At 49.8% G+C, this 24,547-nt stretch overlaps 1 protein-coding gene across 1 annotated transcript in view; it reads left to right on the forward strand.

The window, feature by feature from the left end:
- Window positions 1-688: 688 nt before the first annotated feature.
- The window catches only part of XKR7 (XK related 7), a 32,401-nt gene continuing 8,542 nt past the window's right edge, over window positions 689-24,547 (forward strand). Inside the window, exons 1-2 of the mRNA XM_061437219.1 lie at window positions 689-1,910; window positions 23,228-23,430. Of these exons, the coding sequence (XP_061293203.1) occupies window positions 1,327-1,910; window positions 23,228-23,430 (787 nt within the window). The 5' untranslated portion in view covers window positions 689-1,326. The remainder of the gene's footprint in view (window positions 1,911-23,227; window positions 23,431-24,547) is intronic.

Genomic DNA, 24,547 nt, shown 5'->3' on the forward strand with positions numbered 1-24,547 from the left:
TGTGACTCCACACACACAAATAACTTTCTCTGTGAGTCAGTTTCTTCATCTGTAAAATGGGAGGAAAACAAACACTGTCTCACAAATTGTAAGGTTAAAGAGTTAGTAAATGTACAGTGTTTGGAATGGTCCTGAGCAAAGAGAAACTGCTACATGAGTCTTTGTATCATAGATACCCTGGTACATCCAATCTGAACAAAGCAGGGTGAGATGGGCTAGGGAGCTAGGGATACCCAGGACATATGAGGGACCCTACTTTTCTCCTGGATTACTGTTACCTCTCTCTCTCTCTGTCTCTGGTCTCTCCATCCCCAGGCTGCTTCCCTCTAAGCAATTCTCTCCTCTGGCTGCAAAATGTTTTTTTCCAAATACTGATTTGATCATATTACTTCTCGGCTCAAATTCTGCAATGGTTGCCCATTGCTTCTGGCCTTTTAGGATTGCATCCCTTGGAACTCTCTAGTCCCCATCTTTCTAAGCTTTCCACCTCCTTGGATCTGTGATCCAGACTTCCTTGAAAACATGCCCTCCAGTCTCATGCCTCTAGGCCTTTGCATTTGCTCTTTCCTCCACCTGGCGTTTCCTCCCATCCCTTACCCTCTGATTTTGCCCCCTTCCCAGCCTCTATTTAACTAAGGCTGTGGCCAGATGAAGGCAGTCCCTGAGGGAGGGACAAGGGAGAGTGGGAAGAGACAGCAAGTCTCAGAGCTGCAGTTTACTCAGCTTCAAAGCAGTAAGAAAAAGACAATAAGAAAAGAGACCTCTCAAGATCAAAGAAAGGGATGGAACAATATGTGAACACTTTGGAAACTAGGAAGTGGTGTGTGAGCACGGAGTGATTACTAATGGGTTATCGGGGTGCCCGCCTAAAAAGCCCCTTGTTTTCAAAGTCCCTGGTCCCCTACCCTCTTCAGACCCTGACCACCAAAGGTAAAATGAGGAGATGAAGAGGAAAGGATGGAGAAAGGACCGGTGAAGAAAAGAGGAATGAAGGAAGTGGAGTGGGGAGGGGGGCCGAGAGGCAGAAAGCATGTGGCTGGAGCCCCACGCCTCTGAGGAAGGAAGGAGAGGGTGACCTGGGATGCTCTCCCCACCCCTCCCCCTCTTCATTCCCCGGAGGTCTGCCCCCATCCAGCCACAGCCCAGGCGGGGTGGGGGAAGGCAGGGGCGGCGCCGAGGGTAATGAATAATTGAAGTATTAGGGAGGAGGAAGAAGAAGAGGAAGAAGAAGAGGAGGCGGGAGCCGCCTGCACAGAGTCCTCCCCAATCCGCACCCCACCCCCCTCCGCCGCCCGGAAGTCGCTCCCCGCCTCCTGCTCCGCCAACATGGCCGCGAAGTCGGATGGAGCGGTGGCCGCGGCCGGCCCGGGGCCGGAGGAGGCGGCCGGAGGAGCCCGGGGCAGTGCAGGAGGGCGCGGGGAGGCGGCAGAGGTAGCCGGGGGGCCCGGGGTGACGGGGGCTGGGGGCCCGGGGCCGCGCTACGAGCTGCGGGACTGCTGCTGGGTGCTGTGCGCGCTGCTCGTGTTCTTCTCCGACGGCGCCACGGACCTGTGGCTGGCGGCCTCCTATTACCTGGAGGGTCAGCACACCTACTTCGGCCTCACGTTGCTGTTTGTGCTCCTGCCTTCGCTTGTCGTGCAACTGCTCAGCTTTCGCTGGTTCGTTTACGACTATACGGAGCCCGCGGGGGCCCCGGGACCCGCCGTCAGCACCAAGGACAGCGGTACCGGAGGGCCGGTCATCAGCACCAAGGACAGCGCCGTCGCCTTCCGGACCAAAGAAGGCAGTCCTGAGCTGGGCTCCCGACCCGCGCCCTCCTCAGCCAGCACCTACCGCCGCCGTTGCTGCCGCCTCTGCATCTGGCTGCTGCAGACCCTCGTCCACCTCCTGCAGCTCGGCCAGGTCTGGAGGTAGGAGAAGCTCAGGTGGAGAGAACCGAGTTGGAGGAGTGGGGGTGGTAAGGGGCTGCCCACCGCCCCAGTCCTTGTATTACCCTCCACGCCCCCTTAAGTCCTGACCTCCGCCCCGCCCCACCCTATTACAGTTCTGATTCCTTCTCTGCCGGCTCTTCACTGACCTCTGCCCTCTAACTCTGACCAGCTTCAATTCCATCCTCTCGGATCTGGCTACTAAAGATAGGGAATGGGGCAAGAAGAAAGAGAAAGAGATCATCAGGGGTGTGTGAATGAGGAGGGCCCAGGGCCAACGGAGATGAATATGAAGCTTGGAACAGGGCCCCAGAGCTCCATCCAGCCCTGTCCTACTCCAGTCTGCCTGAGTGCTGAGTCTGAGCCTGGGCTTAGGAAAGATCTCAGAAGTCCTTCCCTGCTCTCAAAGATTCTCAGTTTGGAATTGCAGTCCATTCCCAACCTCCCATGAGAAACAGAATTTGAGGCAACTAAATGAATATCCTCCCCAAACTTTTTGGACTTTTGGGAAAGGGTGTGCTGGACCCAGCTGAGAAGGTGTCTAGCTCTTTCGGCTTCCTAAGATTTCTTCAGTGTCTCTACCTTTCCCTCAAAAGAAACAGGGCCATGGGGATATGGGATCTTAAATCTGAGGTTAGATAGCCACTAGCTGTTCTTTCATCTCAGGACAGTAAGACAAAACTGAGGCTTTGCACAGCAGCCTAATTCTAGGCTTCTTCCTCTGCCAGGACTGAGGGTGCCTGCTGAGCTGAGCTGAATTAATTGGAGACAGGGAATTCTGAACCTAGGGTTTCCCTTGAGTCTGTATTTCTCTAGTAAGTTGGGCTGTACTGTATACTGACAGAATGAACTTGCCTACTATTTGAACTTAGGCAAACCCCTCCTCCCTCCAAGCCTGTTTCCTTACCTGTGAAATGAGGGAGATTCCCTCTTTTTCTCATCTCATTGACTTACCATCACATTTTGTTACCTCTTTGGGTTGGTCCAGTGAGGAAAGGTCTTTGTAAAAGCCCTGCAGACTATAACGTATTTTAGGAATACAGTAGATTATCATGATTATCACAGATGTGGGGAAAACATGGAAAAAGTCAATGCTACTTCAGAGTAAAGGGTGATTATTGCTGTTGTTAAGTTTATTCTGCTACTTGTTAACATGTTCTGCTTAACTAGTAGATTCAGTTCTGGGCTGAGGGTTGGAAACAGGACTCCCAGGGTTTGTCCCAGCTGCTCACTTGCTGTGTCACCCTTGTTATGTTGCCAAATCGCTCTCTGCCTTGGTTTCCCCATCTATGCTTTGCCTAGATGTTCTGTGTATTCCATTTAGTTTGCCCTGGGGGAAGAGGTGGGTGGAACTCTATCCACACAAGGTGGTGGTATTATTATTAGCTTGATACATAAAAATATTCATGTCTACATCCAGGAACTAATCTGCATTTATCATTCTGTGCCCGAGTGGACAGATGGTGAAAGATATTTTTAGATTCTGAAATGGTAACTTCCTATTCTTGGTAGCCAAAGCTTCATCCCCCTTTCCCTTCAGCCTAAAGTGGGCCAGCTGCCCCTTGACTCACTGGCTACCTCAAAACCTCCTTCTCCCTATGCTCAGAATCTACTTACAAGAAATGAATAGTTTTTTATTGAACATAAAACTGAATTTCCCTCAAACAGAGCAAAAAATGACAACAGGGTGGGGATGGGGTCTCAGGAGAGTGGCCGCAGATGGCTGAGAGTCCATTGAACTCCATGGTTTCTTAGATGAAAGGGCTAGCAATTTCTACTCAACCCTATTTGTAAAGTGAGGGGGTTGGGATGAGGTGATTTTGCAGGGATGACAAACTAATAGCTCTTGGATTGAACCTGGGCTACAGTAGTGTTTTGTCTAGCTTGTATAGTATTTCAAAAATTTAGAGTCTTCACTTTCCCTTGGGAAAAAAAGGCATCTAGCAGTTCTAGGCCTGGAACAATTTAGACAGGATATTTGTGCTTCAGTTTGTCCAGTTCCATTCTCTTTGATCACATCTGGACATGAGACCCCTAATTTACAGTTCTGTAACAATTGTTTTATTAAGCACTCACTTTGCATCAGCCTATTGGTTGCCTTTTTACCTGCTTCATCTCCTGTATCCCTCCTAGGAATTCTGTAACATGGTTGTATTATCATTCCTACTTAGCAGATGAGGGAATGGAGGCTCAGAAAGGGGACATCCTTGCCCAAGGTCACACGACTAGAAAGTAGAAGCGTTGGGACTCAAGACTCTCTGCCTTCAAAGCTCAAGTTCAATTTATTTACCCTGCAATTCTGCCACTAAAGTGTCCCCCAAGCTCAAAGAATTATGAGTCTGAGATCCCAAGATTCCAGGATGATAGAAAGTCAGGGCTTCTGCTAGACTGAGATACGAATGGGAAAGGAGGGGGAGGGAGTTGAACTATGTGGATAAGGATGGGGAGACAGTGCATATTGTCAGAAAAGTGCTGGATTGGGGGTAGTGTGGGGATCAGGAGACTTTATGCGGGTTTGTAACTAGCTTCTAGGTGACCTTGGGTGAGGGCTTTTCCCACCTCTGGGCTTCAGTTTCCCTGTATGTAAAATGAAAATAATAGATTTGATGACCTTAAGAGCCTTCCCTTTTCTGGAATTCTGACTCTGGGTCTAGTTATCAGGGCTGAAGCCTCTGGGCCCCTGTCCCCAAAGCTTTGGATTCTGAAATGACTGAGGATATGGCTGCTGCTGCTAAGTCACTTCAGTCGTGTCCGGCTCTGTGCATAGACGGCAGCCCACCAGGCTCCCCCGTCCCTGGGATTCTCCAGGCAAGAACACTGGAGTGGGTTGCCATTTCCTTCTCCAAGGCATGAAAGTGAAAAGTGAAAGTGAAGTCACTCAGTCGTGTCCAACTTAGCGACCCCATGGACTGCAGCCTTGGACTGCAGCCTACCAGGCTCCTCCATCCATGGGATTTTCCAGGCAAGAGTACCGGAGTGGGGTGCCATTGCCTTCTCCGGAGGATATGGCTAAATGGAGGCAAATCCAGACGAGAAGCCAGCAGGGTTAGTATTCCTAGAAACTAAGCAATGTGGGCACAACGTGTTCGCTTACCATGTGAAAGGTTCCCACAAAGAACCACTTCACTGTTCAGTGGGACTTGGTGCAGATGTTCTCATGGGTGGAACCTGGGGTAATGAGGAAGGAGATGTGTGTGTGTGACCTGCAGAATCAAAGCTTGGGGATTGGCCAGTCATTTACTTCCTGAAATTTTGAATAAATTAATCCAAATAAATTACTTTGAAACCTAAAGATGTTTTTCAACTCCTCATGCTTGTACTGATACAATGCTGAATCGAAATTTGAATACTTTAAGGAGCTAGATTAAAAAAAAAAATGGAGCTAGATAACATAGACCTGTGTCAGTACATGGGTTTCAGTCAAGGGACAGTATGAGGCAAGCCTAGAGAAGATGAAGCTACTACCCAGCTCCAGCTGATGGTGCCATGTGAAATCATGGACCAGGCGTTGTCTTGATTTCCCTTGAGGAATCAGAAATTGGGTCTTTTTTTGGTGGGGGGGGGGCGGTGGCGCAGGGAGCTGAATTCTGCCAGTATTTAACTACTAATTAAGGTTTTTAAAAATAATGTTAACTACATGAAATAAATGTGGGCCCCATCCTCCTTGTAACTTCTGACCAGCTCCTCACAGTTGATTGAAGTCCTTTGTTTTTCTGTTCTCAAACAATGGGTATTATTATTTTAAATGCAAAATGGGGCTCTGAGGTGGGAGAGGAAAGGAAGGAATTCACAGACACTGTTCACCCTCCAAGTCTCAGCAGGCCCCAAGTGAGGTGCTCGAGGAACGTGATCCTTTTTTTGCCCTGAAACCTTCCCTCTGGTGGCAGTTGATTTACCCATTTATAAGACAAAAAGTGAGACTTGGAGAAGTAAAGTAACTTGCCCAAGGTTAACCATCGAGGCAGCAGGGGAGAGGTGAGATGTCCACCTGCTTTTGTCCAGTTCCCAAGCCCAAGCTCTATCCCTGCTACCATCACACTGGCTGCATTAGAAGATTCCAGAGCAATGGCCCAGCACAGAAACAGATTGATCCCTGAGAGAACACACAGATCCTCTGGTCAGACACGAAGCTGGCTGTGGGCTGGACACCAACCTGTGTATTCATCCCTTTCTGCCCAGCGCTCCTCCCCGCCCCGCACAACCCTCTGAGCTGTTAAGCCATTCAGCACTGTTAAGCCAATTAAAGTCCTAACCCTGTCCCCTCTGACCCCGTGGGCAGCAGAGCAGTAAGCCATGAATCCTGCTTTCCCTAATCTTAAACTCACTGGGCCCCAGCTTTGCCCAGATAAGCATGGTTTGTTAAGCCAATTAGTGGGAGACGATCTGGCATGGGATTCCTCCCAGGCTGTCGGGATCTGGGGACCCCAAACAGGAGGGAGAAGAAGGAAGGAGGCAAACTGGACATTGAAAGCCCTCCCTCTAACACCTCCTCCATGTTTAGGCCCCAGTATTGCTCCCTCAGCCTCCTCACAAGCTCTGCACTCAAGAAAAGTTTGGGAATGCATTAGTGACCTCCCTGGTGTGAAAACCAGGCTCTGGGTTTCCTCTCAGGGAAACTCTATTCTTCACATAATGGTTAAGAGCATGAACTCTGGATTCAAATGTGCTCGATTCAAATCATGACTGTACCACATTATATATGTGATCTTGACAAGACACATAATCTCTCTGTGCCTGAGTTTCATCCTTTATAAATGAGACCATAATGGTGTCACCTCTTGGGTTGTTTCGAGGTCTCACGAGATAATATACCAAGGGTTTAGCAAAGAACCGGCCCATCATTAAGTATTCAGAACCGCTGGCAGTGGTTCATACCATCAGCCTGAGCTTTATTTCCTGTGGAAAGAGGTTTGTTCACTGAGTAAGTGGTCTGGGAGTGGGCAGGAAGGTAAGAGGGCCTAGAAGGCCCCTGAAGCCATAGGGACATGGCAGCTGTGCACTTAATCTGTAATCGTTCATTCCACAAACACATGGAGCACCAGCTGTCTACCAGGCACTGCTCTAAGTGCTGGAAATAGAGTGGTGAACAAGACAAAGTCTTGGCCCTCTTGGAGCTCAAAACTCTAGTGGGAGAAACCAATAAACATAATATAAATTACCTAAATAAACATAATATTTAATAAAAATATAACACAGAATATAAAACATAATGGGTCAAGATAGTGGTAAGCCCTAGGGAAAAAGTGAAATGGGTGAGAGGGTAGTCCTTCAAGATAAGGTGGTCAGGGCAGCCTCTGTGAGGGGTGGGCACATGGGCAGAGGGCTGAACAGAGTGAGGGGGAGCTGTGTAGACATCTTGGGATGGGTGTTCCAGGCATAGGAAAGGAGCAGAGGAAGAAGTCTCTGGGGCAGAGGAGAGAGCTGAGGGGAGAGTGTAAGAAATGATTGTGGGGCAGGTTTGCTGGGGTTGGACAATGCAGGGCCAAGGGGAGGTTTGGGGTTTTCACTCTGCACAAAGTGGGGAGCCCACGAGGATTTGAGCAGAGGAGGAATAGGATCTGGACTTAGGTTTTACAATGATCACTCTGGCGGCTGGATGCAAAATGGACTGGAGGGAGGCCAGGGTAAGTCCAGAGACCCACAAAGAGGCTGCTTAATGATTCAGGTGAGAGAAGATGGGAGCTGGACCTGGGCAGTAGCAAAGCAGGGAGGGACCTGTTTCAAGCATAGCAGACAGGACAGCTTTTCTTCTTTGGTCAGTTACCACATTGGGGCCAGTTAACAGTTAAGAACTCATACTCTGGAATCAGCCTTATTACCTGTGTCTGCCGATTTCTGTGATTTTGGGCAAATGGTATAACTTGTCTGTGCCTTAACTTTCTCATCTGCAAACTGGACATTCTTCCTAACAATATCTATCATGTGTGATCTGGAGGAGGAGTGAATTAAAGAATGTATGTGTAGCACAGGAGCTGGAACACAGGAAGTGCTCAATTCTCAGTAACCATTACTATTTGTATTATTATAAAACAGGTCAGGAGTTGGATTCCACAGTGGTTTTCAAACTGTGTTTCACCTCTTACCATCATTTCAGCCTGAGCATCTCAAGTTTCTCTTTTCTTGATATGATGACTGCATTTCTAAGATTTTGTTTTGACAGCCCTACAACTGAAACATGTTTTACAACCCCTTGAACTCTGTGACTATCCGCAAGGTCCCTCCCTGCTCTGACCTTGCAGGGTTGTGGCAGTCGAGCCTCACCACCCACCTCCTGGGAGACCCCTCTCCAGGATGCTCTCCACCCCACCGTCCTCCCCTCTCTGCCCAGCTGGCAGCAACAGGCCATTAGAGCAGCCCCTAACAGACACAGTGGCGGCAGTTGGGCCCAGTGTCCCCTGTTTGATCTATAAAGACCACACAGGAGAAGCCCTGGGGGAGGAGGGAGGGCTGCCAGGAAATGGCTTTGAACCCCCGGCTGCTGGGGCGAAGGTCCCTAGGGAGAGGAAGGAAGATGGGCTGGGATTACTCTGGCCTCTCCATTCACCACTCAGCCTTTGTAAGGGCCTCGGAATTCTTCCCTTGGGAAATCCTATCAGCCTCCAGTCCCTCCCCCCCCCAACCTACCCCTCCCCATCCTGCCTCCACCTGCAGCCGGAATGATAATTCGAAAGCTCAGAGCTGACCCTGCCATACTGTAGCCAGAGGGCCTGCCCTGGCTCCCCTCTGTCCGTGGAGCGAGTCTTATAGCTGTAGCCTGGTGTCAGCCCCTTACCTCCTGCCCTTTCATCTCCTCAGCGCTCTGCCCACCCCTGATGCCCACCCCCCCCATAAGCCACACGCTCTTTTCCTTCGTGCCTTGAGCAGCTGCCTGCTCTCCTTCCTTCAGCAACACCTCCCTCGCCCTGCATCTTCCACCCAGTGAAACTCTGCACTCCCTTCAAGGCCAAGCTCAAATGCTACCTCTGGGAATTCCCTGACAGTCCAGTGGTTAGGGCCCTACACTTCTACTGCAGAGGGCACAGTTTCCATCCCTCTTTGGGGAATGAAGATTCTGCATTCTGCAAGGTGCAACCAAAAAAAACAAAAAAGAGCCACCTCTTCGGAGTAGCTTTCCTTGAGCAAACCCACAATGTGCCACTTTCTACCCCTCAGACCCCAACACCCACCCCCTCAATCAGACAGACTGTTGTTTGTTCTTTCATCTAAAATGGAAATTGCTTGCTTATTTTGTCTGTTTAAAAAGGAACTGTAAGTGCTCGTTGAAACTTCAGGCAGCGCATGAGAGGTCCAAAGAAGACTGTCCTTGCTCATGATCTCTGGGGGCTGAGAGGTGGGGTTAGGAGAGACTTTCCCTTATTAACTAGGTATTTCTTATATCACTTGAAGGTTTTACTCTGGCTTTTAATTAACCAAGAAATACATATATACATTTTACCCATACACATTTTAAAAACATGTTTGTAAAAAAAAACATCTGTTTGTAAAAAATCAGATGTTATTAAGAATTATAACTATAATTTTAGAGACTTAGATTAAACCATTCCTCTTCAATCCTGTCAGGTTGGGAGTGTGATAATGTAGAATAAGGATTGTTGAGCCCAAACTCTGACTCTGCCACTTATGAGCTAGCTGTGTGACCTTGAGCAAATTACTTAACCTCTCTGGGCCTGTTTCCTTATCTGTGAAGTGGAATAATAACATGCCTATACAAATGGCCCTTGTGAAGGCTACTGAATTAATATATGGAATTTGCTTTGCACAGTAATCAAAACATCATACGTTCTTGATTTGTGTTAGCTAGAGTTATTGGCTTATTGTTACAGATGTGGAAATTGAGACACAGAGAGATAACAGCCTCTCAATACATAAATAGGAAAGCCAGTGCGTGGGGAGCCATGCAGTCGGGCTCCCAAGCCCACATGTGTAACTATCAAAATATTCTGCCTTCTAGTTAAGCGTATTCTTAGAAAACAAATAATCATGTATTGCTTTGGAAAGAGAAAAAGTCAGAAAAGTGTTTTTTAAATTTTATTTTAGTATAAAATACCTACTGTTAACACATTCTGGGTTCTTCCTCTTAGACTTTCCCCCCAGGCACAATTACTCATTCCTCTTAGCCCCACTGTCCTGATCAGATTCTGTTGTAATCCTTGCCCACCTGGTTGGTTTTCTTAGCAGATTACAAGCCCCTCGGGAGTTGAAGCCTTGTTCATTCTTCTCTCTGTCCCCCGTGGTGAGTGACTCCAAGCAGACCCTCCGTTACTATTGGTGGCCTTGTACCCAGCCAGCTTTGATGAGGTCTGTAGGAGATTCTTGGGGCTTCCCTGGTGGCTCAGTGGTACAGAGTCCTCCTGCAATGCAGGAGAAGCGAGTTCAATCCCTGGGTCAGGAAGATGCCCTGGAAGAGGGCATGGCATCCCACTCCAGTATTCTTACTGGGAAAATCCCATGGACAGAGGAGCCTGGCAGGCTATGGTCCATGAGGCCACAAAGAGTCAGACACATCTGAAACAACTGAGCCTGCGTTGGAGATTCTCAGAACATGAAGTCTGTTGAAGCAAGGTTTGCATCTGCGGCTGAAGAGGGGAGCGCTAAGGCCATGTGGGAGCACTTCACTGTGTAGACATGACACTGGGGTCTGCTTAGGCCTTCATCTGCAGCTGCAGCCCTCCAAACTGTCAGTGAAGAAATGCAGGCTCAGGGCAATACATATGTATTAGTATAAGATAGAGTAGGAGCAACCCTGGGGCTGAGTTCCCAGGAGGATGCGCAAGCGGCTGACTTAGGAGATAGAAGAAGTAAAGTTCCTTGTATGCAGTAAGTGCTCAATAAATTTTCACATGAACTGAATAGAATCTTGAAAATCAGAACTTTTCCCCCACTGTTAATATTCTGGGTTCTTCCTCTCTGACTAAAAGGTACTATTAGTAATGTGGCTTTAAAAAAAATTTATTTTACATTGGAATATAGCTGATTAACAATGTTGTGTTAGTTTCAGGAGTATAGCAAAGTGATTCAGTTATACATATATATGTATCTATTCCTTTTCAATTTCTTTTCCCATTTAGGGTATTACAGAATATTGAGGAGAGGTCCCTGACTTATACAGTAGGTCCTTGTTGATGATCTAGTTTAAATATAGTGGTGTGTACATGTTAATTTCACACTCCCAATCTATCCCTCCCCTCATCTTTACCCCCTGGTAACCAAAAGTTCATTCTCTAACTCTGTGAGTCTGTTTCTAAAATCAGAATCTTGAGCAAGACATTTCACTGCCTGGGATTCAGCTACCCCATCTGTAAAGTTCAGCTGGGGCCTTGGGGATCCTGGATGAGTTTTCCCAGGACTCATACAAGAGAGCAAAGTAGCTAAGAGCTTGGAGCAGTGGTACAGCCCATGGCACCATGGCTTCCTCACTAGGTGACCTTGGGCAAGTTTCCTCACCAGCTGGAGCTCTAGTTGCATTGTGAAATGGGATGATAGAACCCACCCCTTAAGGTTCTTGTGAAGATGTTCTGAGGGACTTCCCTGGTGGTCCAGTGGTTAAGACTCCACGCTTCCAAAGCAGAGGACACAGGTTTGATGCCTGGTCAGGGAACTAAGATCCCACATGCTCTTCAGTTCAGTTCAGTTCAGTCGCTCAGTCATGTCTGACTCTTTGCAACCCCATGAATCGCAGCACGCCAGGCCTCCCTGTCCATCACCAACTCCCGGAGTTCACCCAGACTCACATCCATCGAGTCAGTGATGCCATCCAGCCATCTCATCCTCTGTCGTCCCCTTCTCCTCCTGCCCCCAATCCCTCCCAGCATCAGAGTCTTTTCCAATGAGTCAACTCTTCGCATGAGGTGGCCAAAGTACTGGAGTTTCAGCTTGAATATCATTCCTTCCCAGGGCCGATCTCCTTCAGAATGGACTGGTTGGATCTCCTTGCAGTCCAAGGGACTCTCAAGAGTCTTCTCCAACACCACAGTTCAAAAGCATCAATTCTTCGGCGCTCAGCCTTCTTCATAGTCCAACTCTCACATCCATACATGACCGCTGGAAAAACCATAGCCTTGACTAGACCAACCTTTGTTGGCAAAGTAATGTCTCTGCTTTTGAATATGCTATCTAGGTTGGTCATTACTTTCCTTCCAAGGAGTAAGCATGCTGTGCATCCAAATAAATAAATAAATAAATGTTTTTTTAAGGAACCATCATTACCTTAAATGACCACATTCACTTATTTTAAAAAAAGATGTCTTGAAATAATATAAATGCATGGGCCTTCACATACTATTTTCTCAGAAAATATTTACCACCAATTATTATTGGCCCAAGTAGCAGCCCATCCTACTTGCTTAGTAACAAGACAGGGGTTGGGAGAAGGGCATCAAGGGACCTGACGCTCACTACCTCTCACCCCCGGACCTCTCTTGCAAGGAAGGAGACTTATCTGTGACGCAGAGACAGTGTGAGGATAGGTGACAAAAGGTTAAAGGGAGGCAGAAGATGTTTGATAAGAAAGAAGATCACCTTGACAATCAAGCTGCCCCAAGGGTGTGAACTCCACATCACCAGACATGGATGCAGACAGAAGTGGCTGACTTTGGCAGGGGAGCTGAGCAGGGCCTCCTGTCTTCAGTTTGGAGGATAAACCAGTCATCTCTACAGCCCCTCACAGTTCTGAGTCTGTGGATCTGACTTGAGGGCTTTGTGACACTTATCTGCCAGACCACAGGTTGCAAATCAGTGGCCCAACAGCAAGTCCAGCCTAAGATTGTGTTCATTTGGCCCACATGGTATTTTTTCCCTTCCTGTTTAATGAAACTTTATTATGGAGATAATTTAAGTATATAAAAGCAGAGGGAACAGGATAATGATTCGTCCGTGTACCACCAGCCTGTTCCAAGAATGATCAACTCCTGGCCAGCACCATCTGAAAGAACTTTCTGCAGTGATGGAAATTTTGTGTGTGTGTGGTATCATTGCATCCATAAATATTTCAGTACATTAAAAAATAGACTTTTAAAATTTAACTAAAGTATGTAATACTGTCACCATACCTAAAAAAGAAATAATAATTTCTTTTAAATTCATGTGGTAGCTTTAAAATTAGTTGCCAACATTTCCAAATTGAGTTTTGTTTCGTTTTTTGTTTTTTTGCATAAGTATCCTAATTCCCAGCTCTTCTTGAAAAATTGAAATTCCAGCCATACTGGCCTCACATTCTCCCTTCCCACAGCAGCAATCAGTTGGAGCTGAGGGACAGCTGCCTTTTTAGACAGGACACCACTCTATCATTCCCCAGAGTCCCTAATAATATCAGCTCAGCCCATCTACCATCTAGGATCCCTCAGACCAGACAAACAAAATGGTGGTTTTTTTCCCTGCCTTGATCTTCAAGCACCTTCAAATGTCACCAGGAGACCAGAATCTAACTCCTTTTCCCTCACAGGCTCACATCATCCCAATGTTGCACAAGGATTTCAGGAAAAGGGGGAAGAAAGAGCCTTGGGCTAGAGTATGGAGTCCTGGGTTTTAGTCTCTGCTGTGCACCCATTTCACAGATGGGGAAAGTGAGGCCCCAAGAAGGAAGGAGATCTGGCTGTGCTCAAACAGTGAAGGACATGAGGCAGGAACCTGGTCCCAAACACTTTGCTGGAGAAGAGCCACCTGCTTCTCTGCAAGGCAAAGAGAGAAGCACTGGTTGGAAGCTGACTTCAGTGGGTGGGTTGAGAGAGGGTCTCAGCTTTTCAGCCAGAGCCTAAAATTAGTGGCAGGGAGATGTTTGGCCTTAGCCCAGCAAAAAAAAAGTGCTGTGTCTCTGTAGGGGGCTGCTAAGGAGGAAGGAGACAGCCTCGCTCGCAGCACCATACGAAATGGGAGCCAAACGTGTAAGATCGCATCCTTTACTGACATTTATGACTCATTTGGCTGCCAGCTCCAGGAAGGTCCTATTTTGCATCCTTGCAGGAGCACACAGCATTGACGGGTGGACAGATGGGGAGGGAGCCGCAAGGCCATTCCCCCCAAGAGCGCACTTGGCCACAGTGCAGGTGAGGTAGCTATATAATTGGAGGCCCAGTGTTTCCCAGGGAACATACAGATCACATCTAGGTCCTCAGCTTGATCCGTGTCCGGCAGTGAAACGGGGGAGTTGTCCATCTCTAACCTGAGGTGCAATTCTGATGCTTCTGGCTATTGACCCTGGGCAAATCACTTCTCCAAGTGCCTGCTAAACATTTCTGAGGCTCATCCCTTCTGTCTGGGCCATCCTCACCTCTCACCTGGTACCTGGTCTCCCAACCTCCACCCTTGCCTCCCTCCAATCTGCTCCCTACAGCCTAGGTACTCCCTCTAAAATGCAGAAGTGCTATCTCACGTGATCTTCATCCTCTTGTTTAAAACCTCTCTTTGACTTCAGATAAAGACTAAATGCTTCACCATGGACCCCTCATCCCTTGCTTCCTCATCTCCTTTTCGGCGGCCATTCTGACTACTTACTTCTCCCTCCCGACTCAGGACCTCTGCCCATGTTGTTCTTCTGCCAGAAACCCCCTTTCTTCCCTTTACCTGGTTAACTCCTGTGCCTGCTTCAGATCATGGCTCAGTAGCCACCTCCTTCAGAAAGCCTTCCCTGACTGCCACGCTCTTCCCCAGCTGGGCCCTTCTCTAATAGCACTGCCTTCCTCAGTGCTGGAGCACAAAAGCTGGCTGGAGCACGTGTAGAAGCTGCAGAATGTCTGTTGTTTCAGGTTTACATGACGATTTCATTAACGTCCAGGTTCCCCACTAGACAGCACCCATTGGACCAGGTCTGTCTCGCTCCTGAGAGTGCTTAGTACAGCTCCTGGCATACAGTAGGTACTCAAAAATGCTGAGTGAATAAATGTCAGTGAACCTCCTCTTTTCTGAGACTTAGTTTCCTCATCTGGAAAATGGGGATCATGCCCACAAAATGTCATAAGCTGCACTGAGGATGTTAGCAAAGTACCTACAGAAGGTCTTCGGTGAGTGGTTGTTATTTTCTGGAGGAGGGCAAACGCCCCAAAGAATACCTTGTCCTGAAGGAAATTCCCTGGCCCTCTGTCTTCTGAGGATAGATTGAGTCAGCGCCCGGGAAAGTCAGCGAGGAATAGGTTTCAGTCCCACCAGAAACTACAAGACCTCCTCTTCTTGCTGGAGCCTCTGAGTGTCTGCTTCTTAAAACTTCTTATTGGTTGAGTGCTCCACACTGGGTTGGGCATTTTATACAAATCACCACTTTCTTTCTTTTTTTTTAATGTTTTTTATTTATTTTTGGTTGCCCTGAGTCTTCATTGCTTTGTGCAGGCTTTCTCTAGTTGCGGCAAGCAGGGGCTACTCCTTGGTTGTGATGTGCGGGCTTTTCATTGTGGTGACTTCTCTTGTTGCAGAGCACAGGCTCTAGGCACGCAGGCTTCAGTAGTTGTGGCACATGGGCTTAATTTCACCAAGGCATATGGAATCTTCCCGGACCAGGGATCGAACCCATGTCCCCTGCGTTGGCAAGTGGACTCCTAGCCACTGTGCCACCACGGAAGTCTCAACATTTTCTGATTTCATAGCTACCCAGAAAAGGTGAGCATTGAGCGGAGGGGTTCAGAGAGGGACACAACTTGCCCAAAACTACACAGACAATAAATGACGGCATCAGGATCTGAACCCAGGGTTCCCTGACTCTCAAGGTTGACTCTTTCCCTCTGCACTTGACAGCCTTCAATTGGGGGCTTATAAAATACATTCATACTCCTTATTCACCCATTCAAGAATTCAACAAATATATACTGAATTAACAATGTGCCAGGCACTAGTGGCATAGCAGAGGACAAGCATGGTGCCCACACTCATGGAGAGACAGACAAGAAATATGTAAACAAGTAAATCAGATCATCTCCAGTTGTGATGTATATTATTAAGAAAATAGGGTAACTTGACCAGAAAGTGGCCAGAGGGGCAGAAGTGCTTTGGAAGGCGGGGCAGGGAAGATCTGGGAAGGACTCTCTGAGGAGGGGACACTGAGCTGAGATGGAAAGAATAGAATTTGCCAGGTGTTGTTAAAGCCCTTTTTAGGCAGAGGCCCTGAGGCTGGAAAGAGCTTGGGTATTCACGAAGAAGCAAGACCAGTGTAGCTGGTGATGGGGGAGATGGGGAGGGTAGAGGGAGATGAGGTCCTAGAGGTGGGCAGGGGCTGGATCACACTGGGCCCCAAAGATTATGGTGAGGATTTTATTCTCAGGGGAGTAGGGAGTGACATGACCTGATGGAGGGTTTTGCAGAACCCCTCAGGCTGCTGTGTGAAGTATCTGGTCTAAGAGGCCAAGGATGGAGGGAAGGAGATCAAGGTGGACAGAGGCTACTGCTGCTTGGGGTTGGGTGGCTTGGACCAGAGAAATAACAGAAATGGAGAGAAATGCTTGGGTTCAGGACACAGCGGTGGGGTCTTAATGTTATCAGAACTAGATTGGTGGGGAGATGGGCCTAATGAAAACTCCCTGGGGCAAGCAAGAATCAGGTTTCTGGAACCTATTTTATAGGAAGACTAAAGCCCACAGAGGGGCTGGACTTTCCCAGAAAGACCCAGCCTTGAGTCTGGGTCTCCTGACTCTCCAACCAAAATTGTTTCTTCCCCCTCAGGTTTCTCTAAACCCACGTAATTCCAGACAAAGCTTTTAGGTCCAGCCCGGTCCGACATGGGTCCTCCCGGACAGCACTCTGCATACCCTCCAGGCAACCGAAGCACCTTCCCTGGAGCTGGGGCCCATGGAGAGCCAAGTCTGAGTCCTAGGTCTGGTGCAAACTTGCTGGGTGACTTTATACAAGTCGCCATCCCTTTCTGGGTCTCAGCTTCTTCATAAGGATAGTAATAGGGATACTATCAAATAAGGATAATAATAGTGTCCACTCCAAAGATTTGCTGTGAGGAATGGACACCATGTATACAAAGCACAGCCTGTCATACAGTTGGTGCTCAATAAGTGTGAGCTATTATTGTTATTAATGCCTGCACACTATCCCCATACAGACTGCCAGAGCGGCAGTGAGCTCAGTTGGTCCAGCGTTCCTGTTCCTTCCCATCAGCCTTGCCTGGTCGCCCTCCAGAGCCTGCAAGCCGGACCCACACTGAAGACCAGAGAGCTGGCTGTGGTGCAGGGCTGTTCCTGGATGGAGCAGGAGCGGGGGAGCCGCTGGAAGCTGCTGTGTTTTTTGGCCCAGAGCTGTGAGGGGGCGTGGAGAGGGACGAGAACACACACTCGGAAACGCCGAGATCGACAGATGGAGGCGCCGAGGATGTGAGAGACACAGACAGACAGAGAGAGCCCTGGAGTCGGGAGAGGGGGAGCAGGCAGGGGAGGGCGGCCGGAAAACTGGCAGTCACGCGAGCCACGAGCTGAGCAACAGACCAGCAGATGGACCAAGCCATGGCGAGACCGAAAGACAGACAGACAAACAGGCAGTAGCCACGAAACAGCCAGAAAGACAGACAGAAGAGCAGACCTGGTATCCAAGGGGACAGACAGACTATCCTGACATCCAAGGGACAGAAAGACAGATAGGCTGACTGTAGATGGACATGGTATCTGAAAGACTAGGTGACCTGTAGTCCAAGGACTGACCCAAGGTCCCAGGGTGACACTGACTGACAGACAAGTAGATTGATTGACAGTAATGGAAGAACAGACACATAAATAGGTTGACCCTGCATTCACAGGACAGACACAACAACAGGCTGATCTGAGCCAGAGACGGAGACAATGACCCACAAAGAAGTGGGACTGAGGACCACAGAGAGATGGGTCCAGGCTGACCATCTGCACGGAGACTGAGGCCAATGCCAGCAACCCTGACTAGTGCCAGAGACTCGGGGTAACCCAGGAGCACAGGAGACAGACAGGGTGACCCTGACACTGGGCCCAGAAGCTTCCGGGCTTCTCAGGGATGTGGGATCCCTCATCCTTCTCCCTTCTGCCTCTTAGAGAGGAGCCCGCAGTGCTGGGGTATGCTGGGCCTAGGGAGAAGGGAATGAGCTCTGTCCATCTCCTGCCCAGCTGCCTGCTCGTGGCGGGGGACAGCCTTTTGGATCCTTGAGTGGAGGGATGTCACACCTCCACTGCAGATTTCTCTTTTCTCCAGGCTTGCTTGTTTTGCTCCCAACCCCAGTTTTAACTATAAACACTTACTGTTCCAATTTCCTCCCAGACAGTCTTCTTCTCTGAGCCCAAGACTGGGAGTCAGCAAATTAGATCTAAAATAAGACTTCTGAGCACCTGTTTCCTCACCGGTAAAATGAGGGTGGTAGAAACTGTCTGTTAGGTTCGGTGCACACCAGCCTCAGGCAGTTTAAGGCTGTGGGGAAGGGGGGATGTCAGAGTTAGCGAGGAACATCAGGGAAGGCTTCCTGGAAGAGGAAGGACAGATATTCCAGCTCTATACAGACTCAGGCAAAGAAGCCCCAGGGCTGCCAAGGTCAGGATGGAGATGCTTGCAAACACTCATGCACGTGTATTCATTCAACGAATATTTATCGAGTGCCTACTACACGTACTGATGCTGAGGATATAGTGGGGACCAAGATGGATGAGGTCCCAACCCTCAGTGAACCACAGTAGTGTAAATTAATAAATAAGATTGTTTCATAAGGTATGTTAAGAAGAAAATGACAGAGTGACATGAGAGATGAGAGGGATTCAGCAAGAGTGGAGGGGCGACATGGGATGGGTGGCCTGGGGTGCCTCTCTGAGAAGGTGACCTGGGAGTCATAGGAGGATCTGGGGAAAGGGGGCTCCAGGCAGAGCAGGCAGCAAGCGCAAAGGTCGGAAGTCAGGAACAAATTGGGCTGGGTTCCAGGAACCTCCAGGGCACAAATGAAACAGTGGTTTGAGATGAGGTAAGAGAAACAGGCAGGACCAGATGGTTTAGGGCCTGCAAGCCAAGGGGAGATGCTTGGATTTTACTCCAAGTGGGAGGGAGGCCCTTGGAAGGGTTTGAGATGGGGAATAACATGATCTGACATGATTAGTTTTTAAAATATTCCATTGGTTGCCATGTGGATAATGGATTACAGCAACAGGGTTGGGGCAGGAGGCAGGGGTGGGGGGCAGGAATGAATATAGGTCTGAGAAAGCAGAGGATAATGATGGCCTGGACCAGGGTGGTGGCAGCAAATGGACAGACTGAGGCTATGTTTTGCAGGAGACCAGAGGCACTGCCCCGAGGCTGGATTCCTTTCTCCGAGACAGGATGTCCTGTGTGGATGGCATCAGTCCCATTAGTGGTGAACTTCTTCCACATAGAATGGAATTGGGTGGGCTTCCTGGAGGAGGTTTTAAGGGAGGCTGCTAGTACGTCAACCACATTGCAATGAAAAGAGAGGCTGCTTGGTGATCAGGAGGAGCCAGAGGCCCCCACCTAGCATATGCTCCCCCTCTCTATGTGCACATCCCCCTACAGTTTACAAATGTTCACAACAGGGTGTGAAATGAGGCTTAGAGAGAGAGAATATCCACGGCCACACAGCACCCAGGGCCAGGGCAAACCCCCAAACCCAGCATATCCACCTTGCCTCCTGATCCTCGCCCCAGTGGCTATGATGGAGACAGGAGGGCAAGTGCTGGCCCCTTTCTAGAGAAGGTAAAACTGAGGCCCAGGGAAATTAGGTTACGTGTCCTGGGCTGGGCTGTTTTAAGACCTTTATGGGCCCTACATCTATCTATCAAGCATATTAAAATGCAGCCATATCAAACATCAAGTGTAAATTATATATAATCAGATGAAAGCCAAATTGCAGTTGACTGGCTGATATGATGTTCTGTTTTGCAGACATTTAATTAAACATTTATTAATTTTGATTCTACAGTTTTTCCCTGTGTTTTAGAGCCAATTTTCCCCCCAGGCTTCAGACGTTTTCCCAGGCCCATGAAAACCTTGCAGGCTTTTGGCAATGAGTGTTTAGGCAGACTGGAAGGGACAGCCACAGTTTTTGGTCCTGTTGCCAAAAGGGGCAGAATGAGGCTAAACGGAGACCCTTTTATCCCCAGACTGTAGCATGATCTTTCCATGCTCCCCGCTGACCCAGTGTTCTTGGGTCTCAGAAGTCTTTCTCTTCCCCTCCTGCTTCCTTACTCCAGCCCACAGTGGCCCTGGGCTGGGTGAGCCCTTTGTCTGTGGTTCGCTGGGGCATGGGTGTTGGGAGCTGGCACGGGAGGGGGCAGGAGTGGGCGGGGAATTGGGCAGGCAGCCTGTCAGTTGGTGATGGATGCTGGCCGGGCCGGGGCCTCCCTCATGCTGACCTAGGCCAGGAAACAGATGGTCTTCCAGCCTGAGGGAAACTTCCAGGGTGTTGCCCTCCCCCAACTCCCCAGGCCCCTTCACATTGGACCAGCTGGTCTCTCCTTCCTGTCCAAAGCCAGAGCCAATGGGAGAGGGAATGGGGAGCAGGGAGACAGGGGCTGGGACACCTGGTGTGCATTGGGGGGCCTCAGAAGCTCTGGGGGTCATCTTGGTCTCTCTCTTAGTTGCCCCCACTTCTGGCATCTCCAGCTCTGTGCTCAGCCCCTTCCTCTGTGCCCTGCTTTAACTCAGGCCTGTCATCTCATGCCTGGACCAAACCCCAGGCTCACCTGGCCGTCCTCCAAGCCAACCTTCCAGAGTGAGCTTTCTAAGCCACCGAGCTGATCATATCACCCCTGATTCTGGGACCAAATTCAGATTTAGAATGAAGTATGAACCCTTCATTCCAAAAATTCGATGCCCTTCACAATTCTAGTCTTTCAAAAGCCCAGGAAAACCCTTACTTCCAGGCCTGGCAAAACACTGGCCATTCCCCTAAAAAGCCACGTTCTCTTGTGCCTCTGTACCTTCACTTCAGTTGGATCTTCCACATGGAATGCCCTTCTGTGCTTCCTGTATACCTTCCTGCTTGCTTTAAAACAGATCAAATGTTTCTTCCTCCAGGACATCTTTCCTGACCCCCTTCCCCACCTAAAGTTATCCATCTCCTCTCTGAGTTCCACAGCATCTTAGAGCATCTATTTCAGCTCTTAGCTTATCTCTCTCTCTCATGTGACTATGAGATACTTAAGGGCACAGGGCCTAGCACACAGCAAGAGGTCAAGATACCCTTGCTATGTAAGTGAATATTCTAGTTGCAGAGATCCTTGCGGGGGGTGGGTGGTGGTAGGCAGAGGTCCAAAGAATAGTAATCAGAGGGAGGCAAATTTCTACTCAATCAGAAGAAACTCAATTTGGCTCTTGAGCGGCTCAGAACCGAAGGCTCTGCCTCAGGAGGTAGAGTATCCCTGTTCTGAGAAGTGTGTGAGCAGAGGGGTAAATGCACAGGCTGGGAACTGCCAGAGGGATTCCAGTACTGGACGGGAGAGTTAGACTGCAGGGCCTTTGCATTTCTTGAGTCAGCTTCTGAGGGAACAGCCCTCTTCCCTATCCTTACTGCCATCCCCTAGTGTGTCACACTGAGGGTGCGTCTACCCCACCCATTGGTCCTGGGAAGACCCAGGGATGGGAAGGAGAGCCCTATATGGGTGTTTCTGGCCATGTTTTGGGGGGGACACTTTGGGTCCCAGAACATTAGCTCTGAAAGGATCTTCAGTGTCATCAACGCCATCCCTCTTGTCGGCAGATGGCAATGCTGAGCCCCAGAGAGGGCCACACCATTGCTCAGACCAGGACACTCATTTGGGGAAACTCTGGGTTTTAGCTGAGCACAAATTCCAGGGAGCACTGTGCTTCCTCCCTTGGGCTGGTGACACATAGTTGACTACAGAACATCCTGGAAATGCCAGCACTTCACATGTGGGAATAGACCCCCAGATCCCTGGTTCCCTGATTCTAGATTCAGGTGATATGGCCATTGAATCTGGTGGGATTTTCTCCCCTGATCTGGGGGAATATGACTCCTAGGGGAGCCCTCTCTGGTTTCAGCAGAGGGCACACCTGTCCTGTGCTTCAGAATTTGGGAGTTGAGTTTGCCAGGAGTGAATCTGCTGGGCAAGGAACCAGGGCCGGGATCTGTGTGGACAGGTCCTTTGTGACCCTAAAGGGGATTGTACTTTATAGCTGCAAAGTCTCTCATCCATTTAGTCCTCACAGCCACTTTAGATGGGATCAGCTAGGATTCAGAGAAACGTCTTCTTCAAAATCACCCAGCAAATTAGAAAAGTCAGGAATTGAAGTCAAGTCTTCAGGCTCCCTTCCATACCTTCTACAGGGTCACCAGAGTTCCATTCAGTTAAACAAGTTTGCAATCCTGCAGCCAACATGGATTGGCACCTACCATGTGCAAAGAACTGAGGGTGTAGCAGTTAGCAAGCCAACCAGTCATCCTTATGGAGTTCAGTCTGGGGGAGATGGATGCATAACTAGGCAGTTACAACTCTTGTGACAAGTGCAATGCTTGGAGGGATGCTAGAGAAAACCCCTCATCTCAGATGGGGGTGGTCAGCAGAGGCTGCCTGAAAGAAGTCATGTCTAATAGCTTAGCCTTGGATGAAAAGCAAGACCTGTCCAGGTTTAGGGCTAGGGTGGGGATTGAAGGGCAAGGCGAGGTGTTCCACGAAGATGAACGTGAGCATTGTGAGCATCTGTGATGAGTGCAAAGCAGGTGGAGCTGTCAAGTTTGTTGTGAGCAGTTGGCACCAGAGGAAGCAGCCAAGTTTCAAATGCCAGGGGATCTCTGAGCAGCTTCCCTATGGGGAGAACTGGGCACTCAGAGGTGGGGTTGGGGGAAAGGCCAGGAAGCTGGCAACAGAACTGAAGGCTGGTACCCGAACGCCGCCTGAACCTGTATGTAGGCAACTCTTTAGGGTCTACAGTGAGAGGCAGTGTTGTCTAATGGTCAGATTTGAATCCTGGTTCCACTACTTCCTAGTTGTGTGACCTTGGACAAGGGACATAACTCTCAAGACCTCAGTTTCCTCATCTATAAAATGGGGACAATAATACAGCTAGTGTAAGCTCAGGGTACAGTGTCAGGAATCCTGCAAAGAAAGCAGGACCTAACTCGTCACAGCAATAATGTGATGTTGATAATGCTGTATGAAAGGCTTGCTGTGTGCCAGTGCTTCAAGCTAGTGAACCCATTGGGAACAGCTCTGAGAGGCGATCCTTTTGCTATGTCCGTTTCACAGCCTAGGAAACAAGCTGAGAGCAGTGAAGTGCCCAGGGCTACACTACGCCCCGGCCCTTTGCACTTGCTGGCGGGGGCGAAGGGCTGGTTGGGAGAGGGCGAGGGGGCCGAGCGCACGCGAGCCCGAGGCCCTGAGCACCGCGTCCTCCCGCAGGTACCTGCGCGCTATGTACCTGGGGCTGCAGAGCCGCTGGCGCGGGGAGCGGCTGCGGCGCCACTTCTACTGGCGGATGCTGTTCGAGAGCGCAGACGTGAGCATGCTGCGCCTGCTGGAGACCTTCCTGCGCAGCGCGCCGCAGCTCGTGCTGCAGCTCAGCCTGGTGGTGCACGAAGGCGGCGCGCCCAAACTGCTGCCCGGTGAGCCCCGCCCCGCGCCTGCGCGCCCCCGGAGCCCCGCCCCCGGGGGCTCACCTGTCTCCAGGATTCAGAGGACAGCGCCACTGGTCCGCTGCCCGGGCTTAAGGCCCCTTGGGGAGGCCCTGTCCACTCCCGCACCCTTGGCCCACTCACTGTCCGGGTTTTAGAGGCCCCGCCCTTTCTCTCCCCATCTTCCAGGCCTCTGGAGACCCCCCACGTCCCCCGCAATGGCCCACTTACTCTCAATGTTAGGAGACACCTATGCCCCGCCCACCTCACCTCCTTGCCTCCTCTCAGGCCCCCTCCCGCCTTCCCTTCCCCATTGCCAGGGCAGACGAGACCCCCACTTCTGCCAAGTCGAGAGAGGCCCCTGACCCCATCACCACACTGCAGGCTCTCAGGGAAGTTCCCTGTCCGTTTCTTTCCCTAGACTGTCCCCATCCCAGCCTGCATCTCCTGGGAACTGCTCTGCTTCAGACCCTCTCAGTCATCACCCGTTTCCAGAGAGCCTTTCCATCACTCCTGGCTGCTCTTCAGCCCCCTTGGAGACTCCTCCCAGGTTTTGTCCTGGTCCCCAGGTAGTCACCCCACACAGCCACCTTGCTGTGCTCAGTCACTCAGTTGTGTCTGACCCTTTGAGACCTCATGGACTGTAGCCCGTCAGGCTCCTCTGTATGTGGAATTTTCCAGGCGAGAATACCAGAAGGGGTTGCCATTTCCTTCTGCAGGGGATCTTCCCAACCCAGGGATTGAACTGGTATCTCCCAAGTCTCCTGCATTGGCAGGTGGATTCTTTACCACTGCGTCACCTGTGTCAGAGGAAAAAACCATATTCCCTGTCTCCCTGGGGCTCCCCTCTCTCCTCCCACCCAGACTTTGTCTGACACACCCCAGTGTTTCAAAAGACTCTATCACCATCTCTCAGGTGCCCCGGACATCCCTTGCCCAGGGTCCCGGGCCCCCATCGAAACTTCCCACCTGGCATTTTCTTCCCATGCCCTCAGCTGTGCTCAGCTTGGATATTCCTTTCCATGCCCCAGCCTCATCCTGGTGGCCTATAGCTTCTAACAGTCCCCTCTGGCTCTCCATTCCCTAATCATGACCCTGCCTCTTCACC

Source organism: Bos javanicus, chromosome 13 (genome assembly GCF_032452875.1).
Source record: "Bos javanicus breed banteng chromosome 13, ARS-OSU_banteng_1.0, whole genome shotgun sequence".
Classification (NCBI taxonomy): domain Eukaryota; kingdom Metazoa; phylum Chordata; class Mammalia; order Artiodactyla; family Bovidae; genus Bos; species Bos javanicus.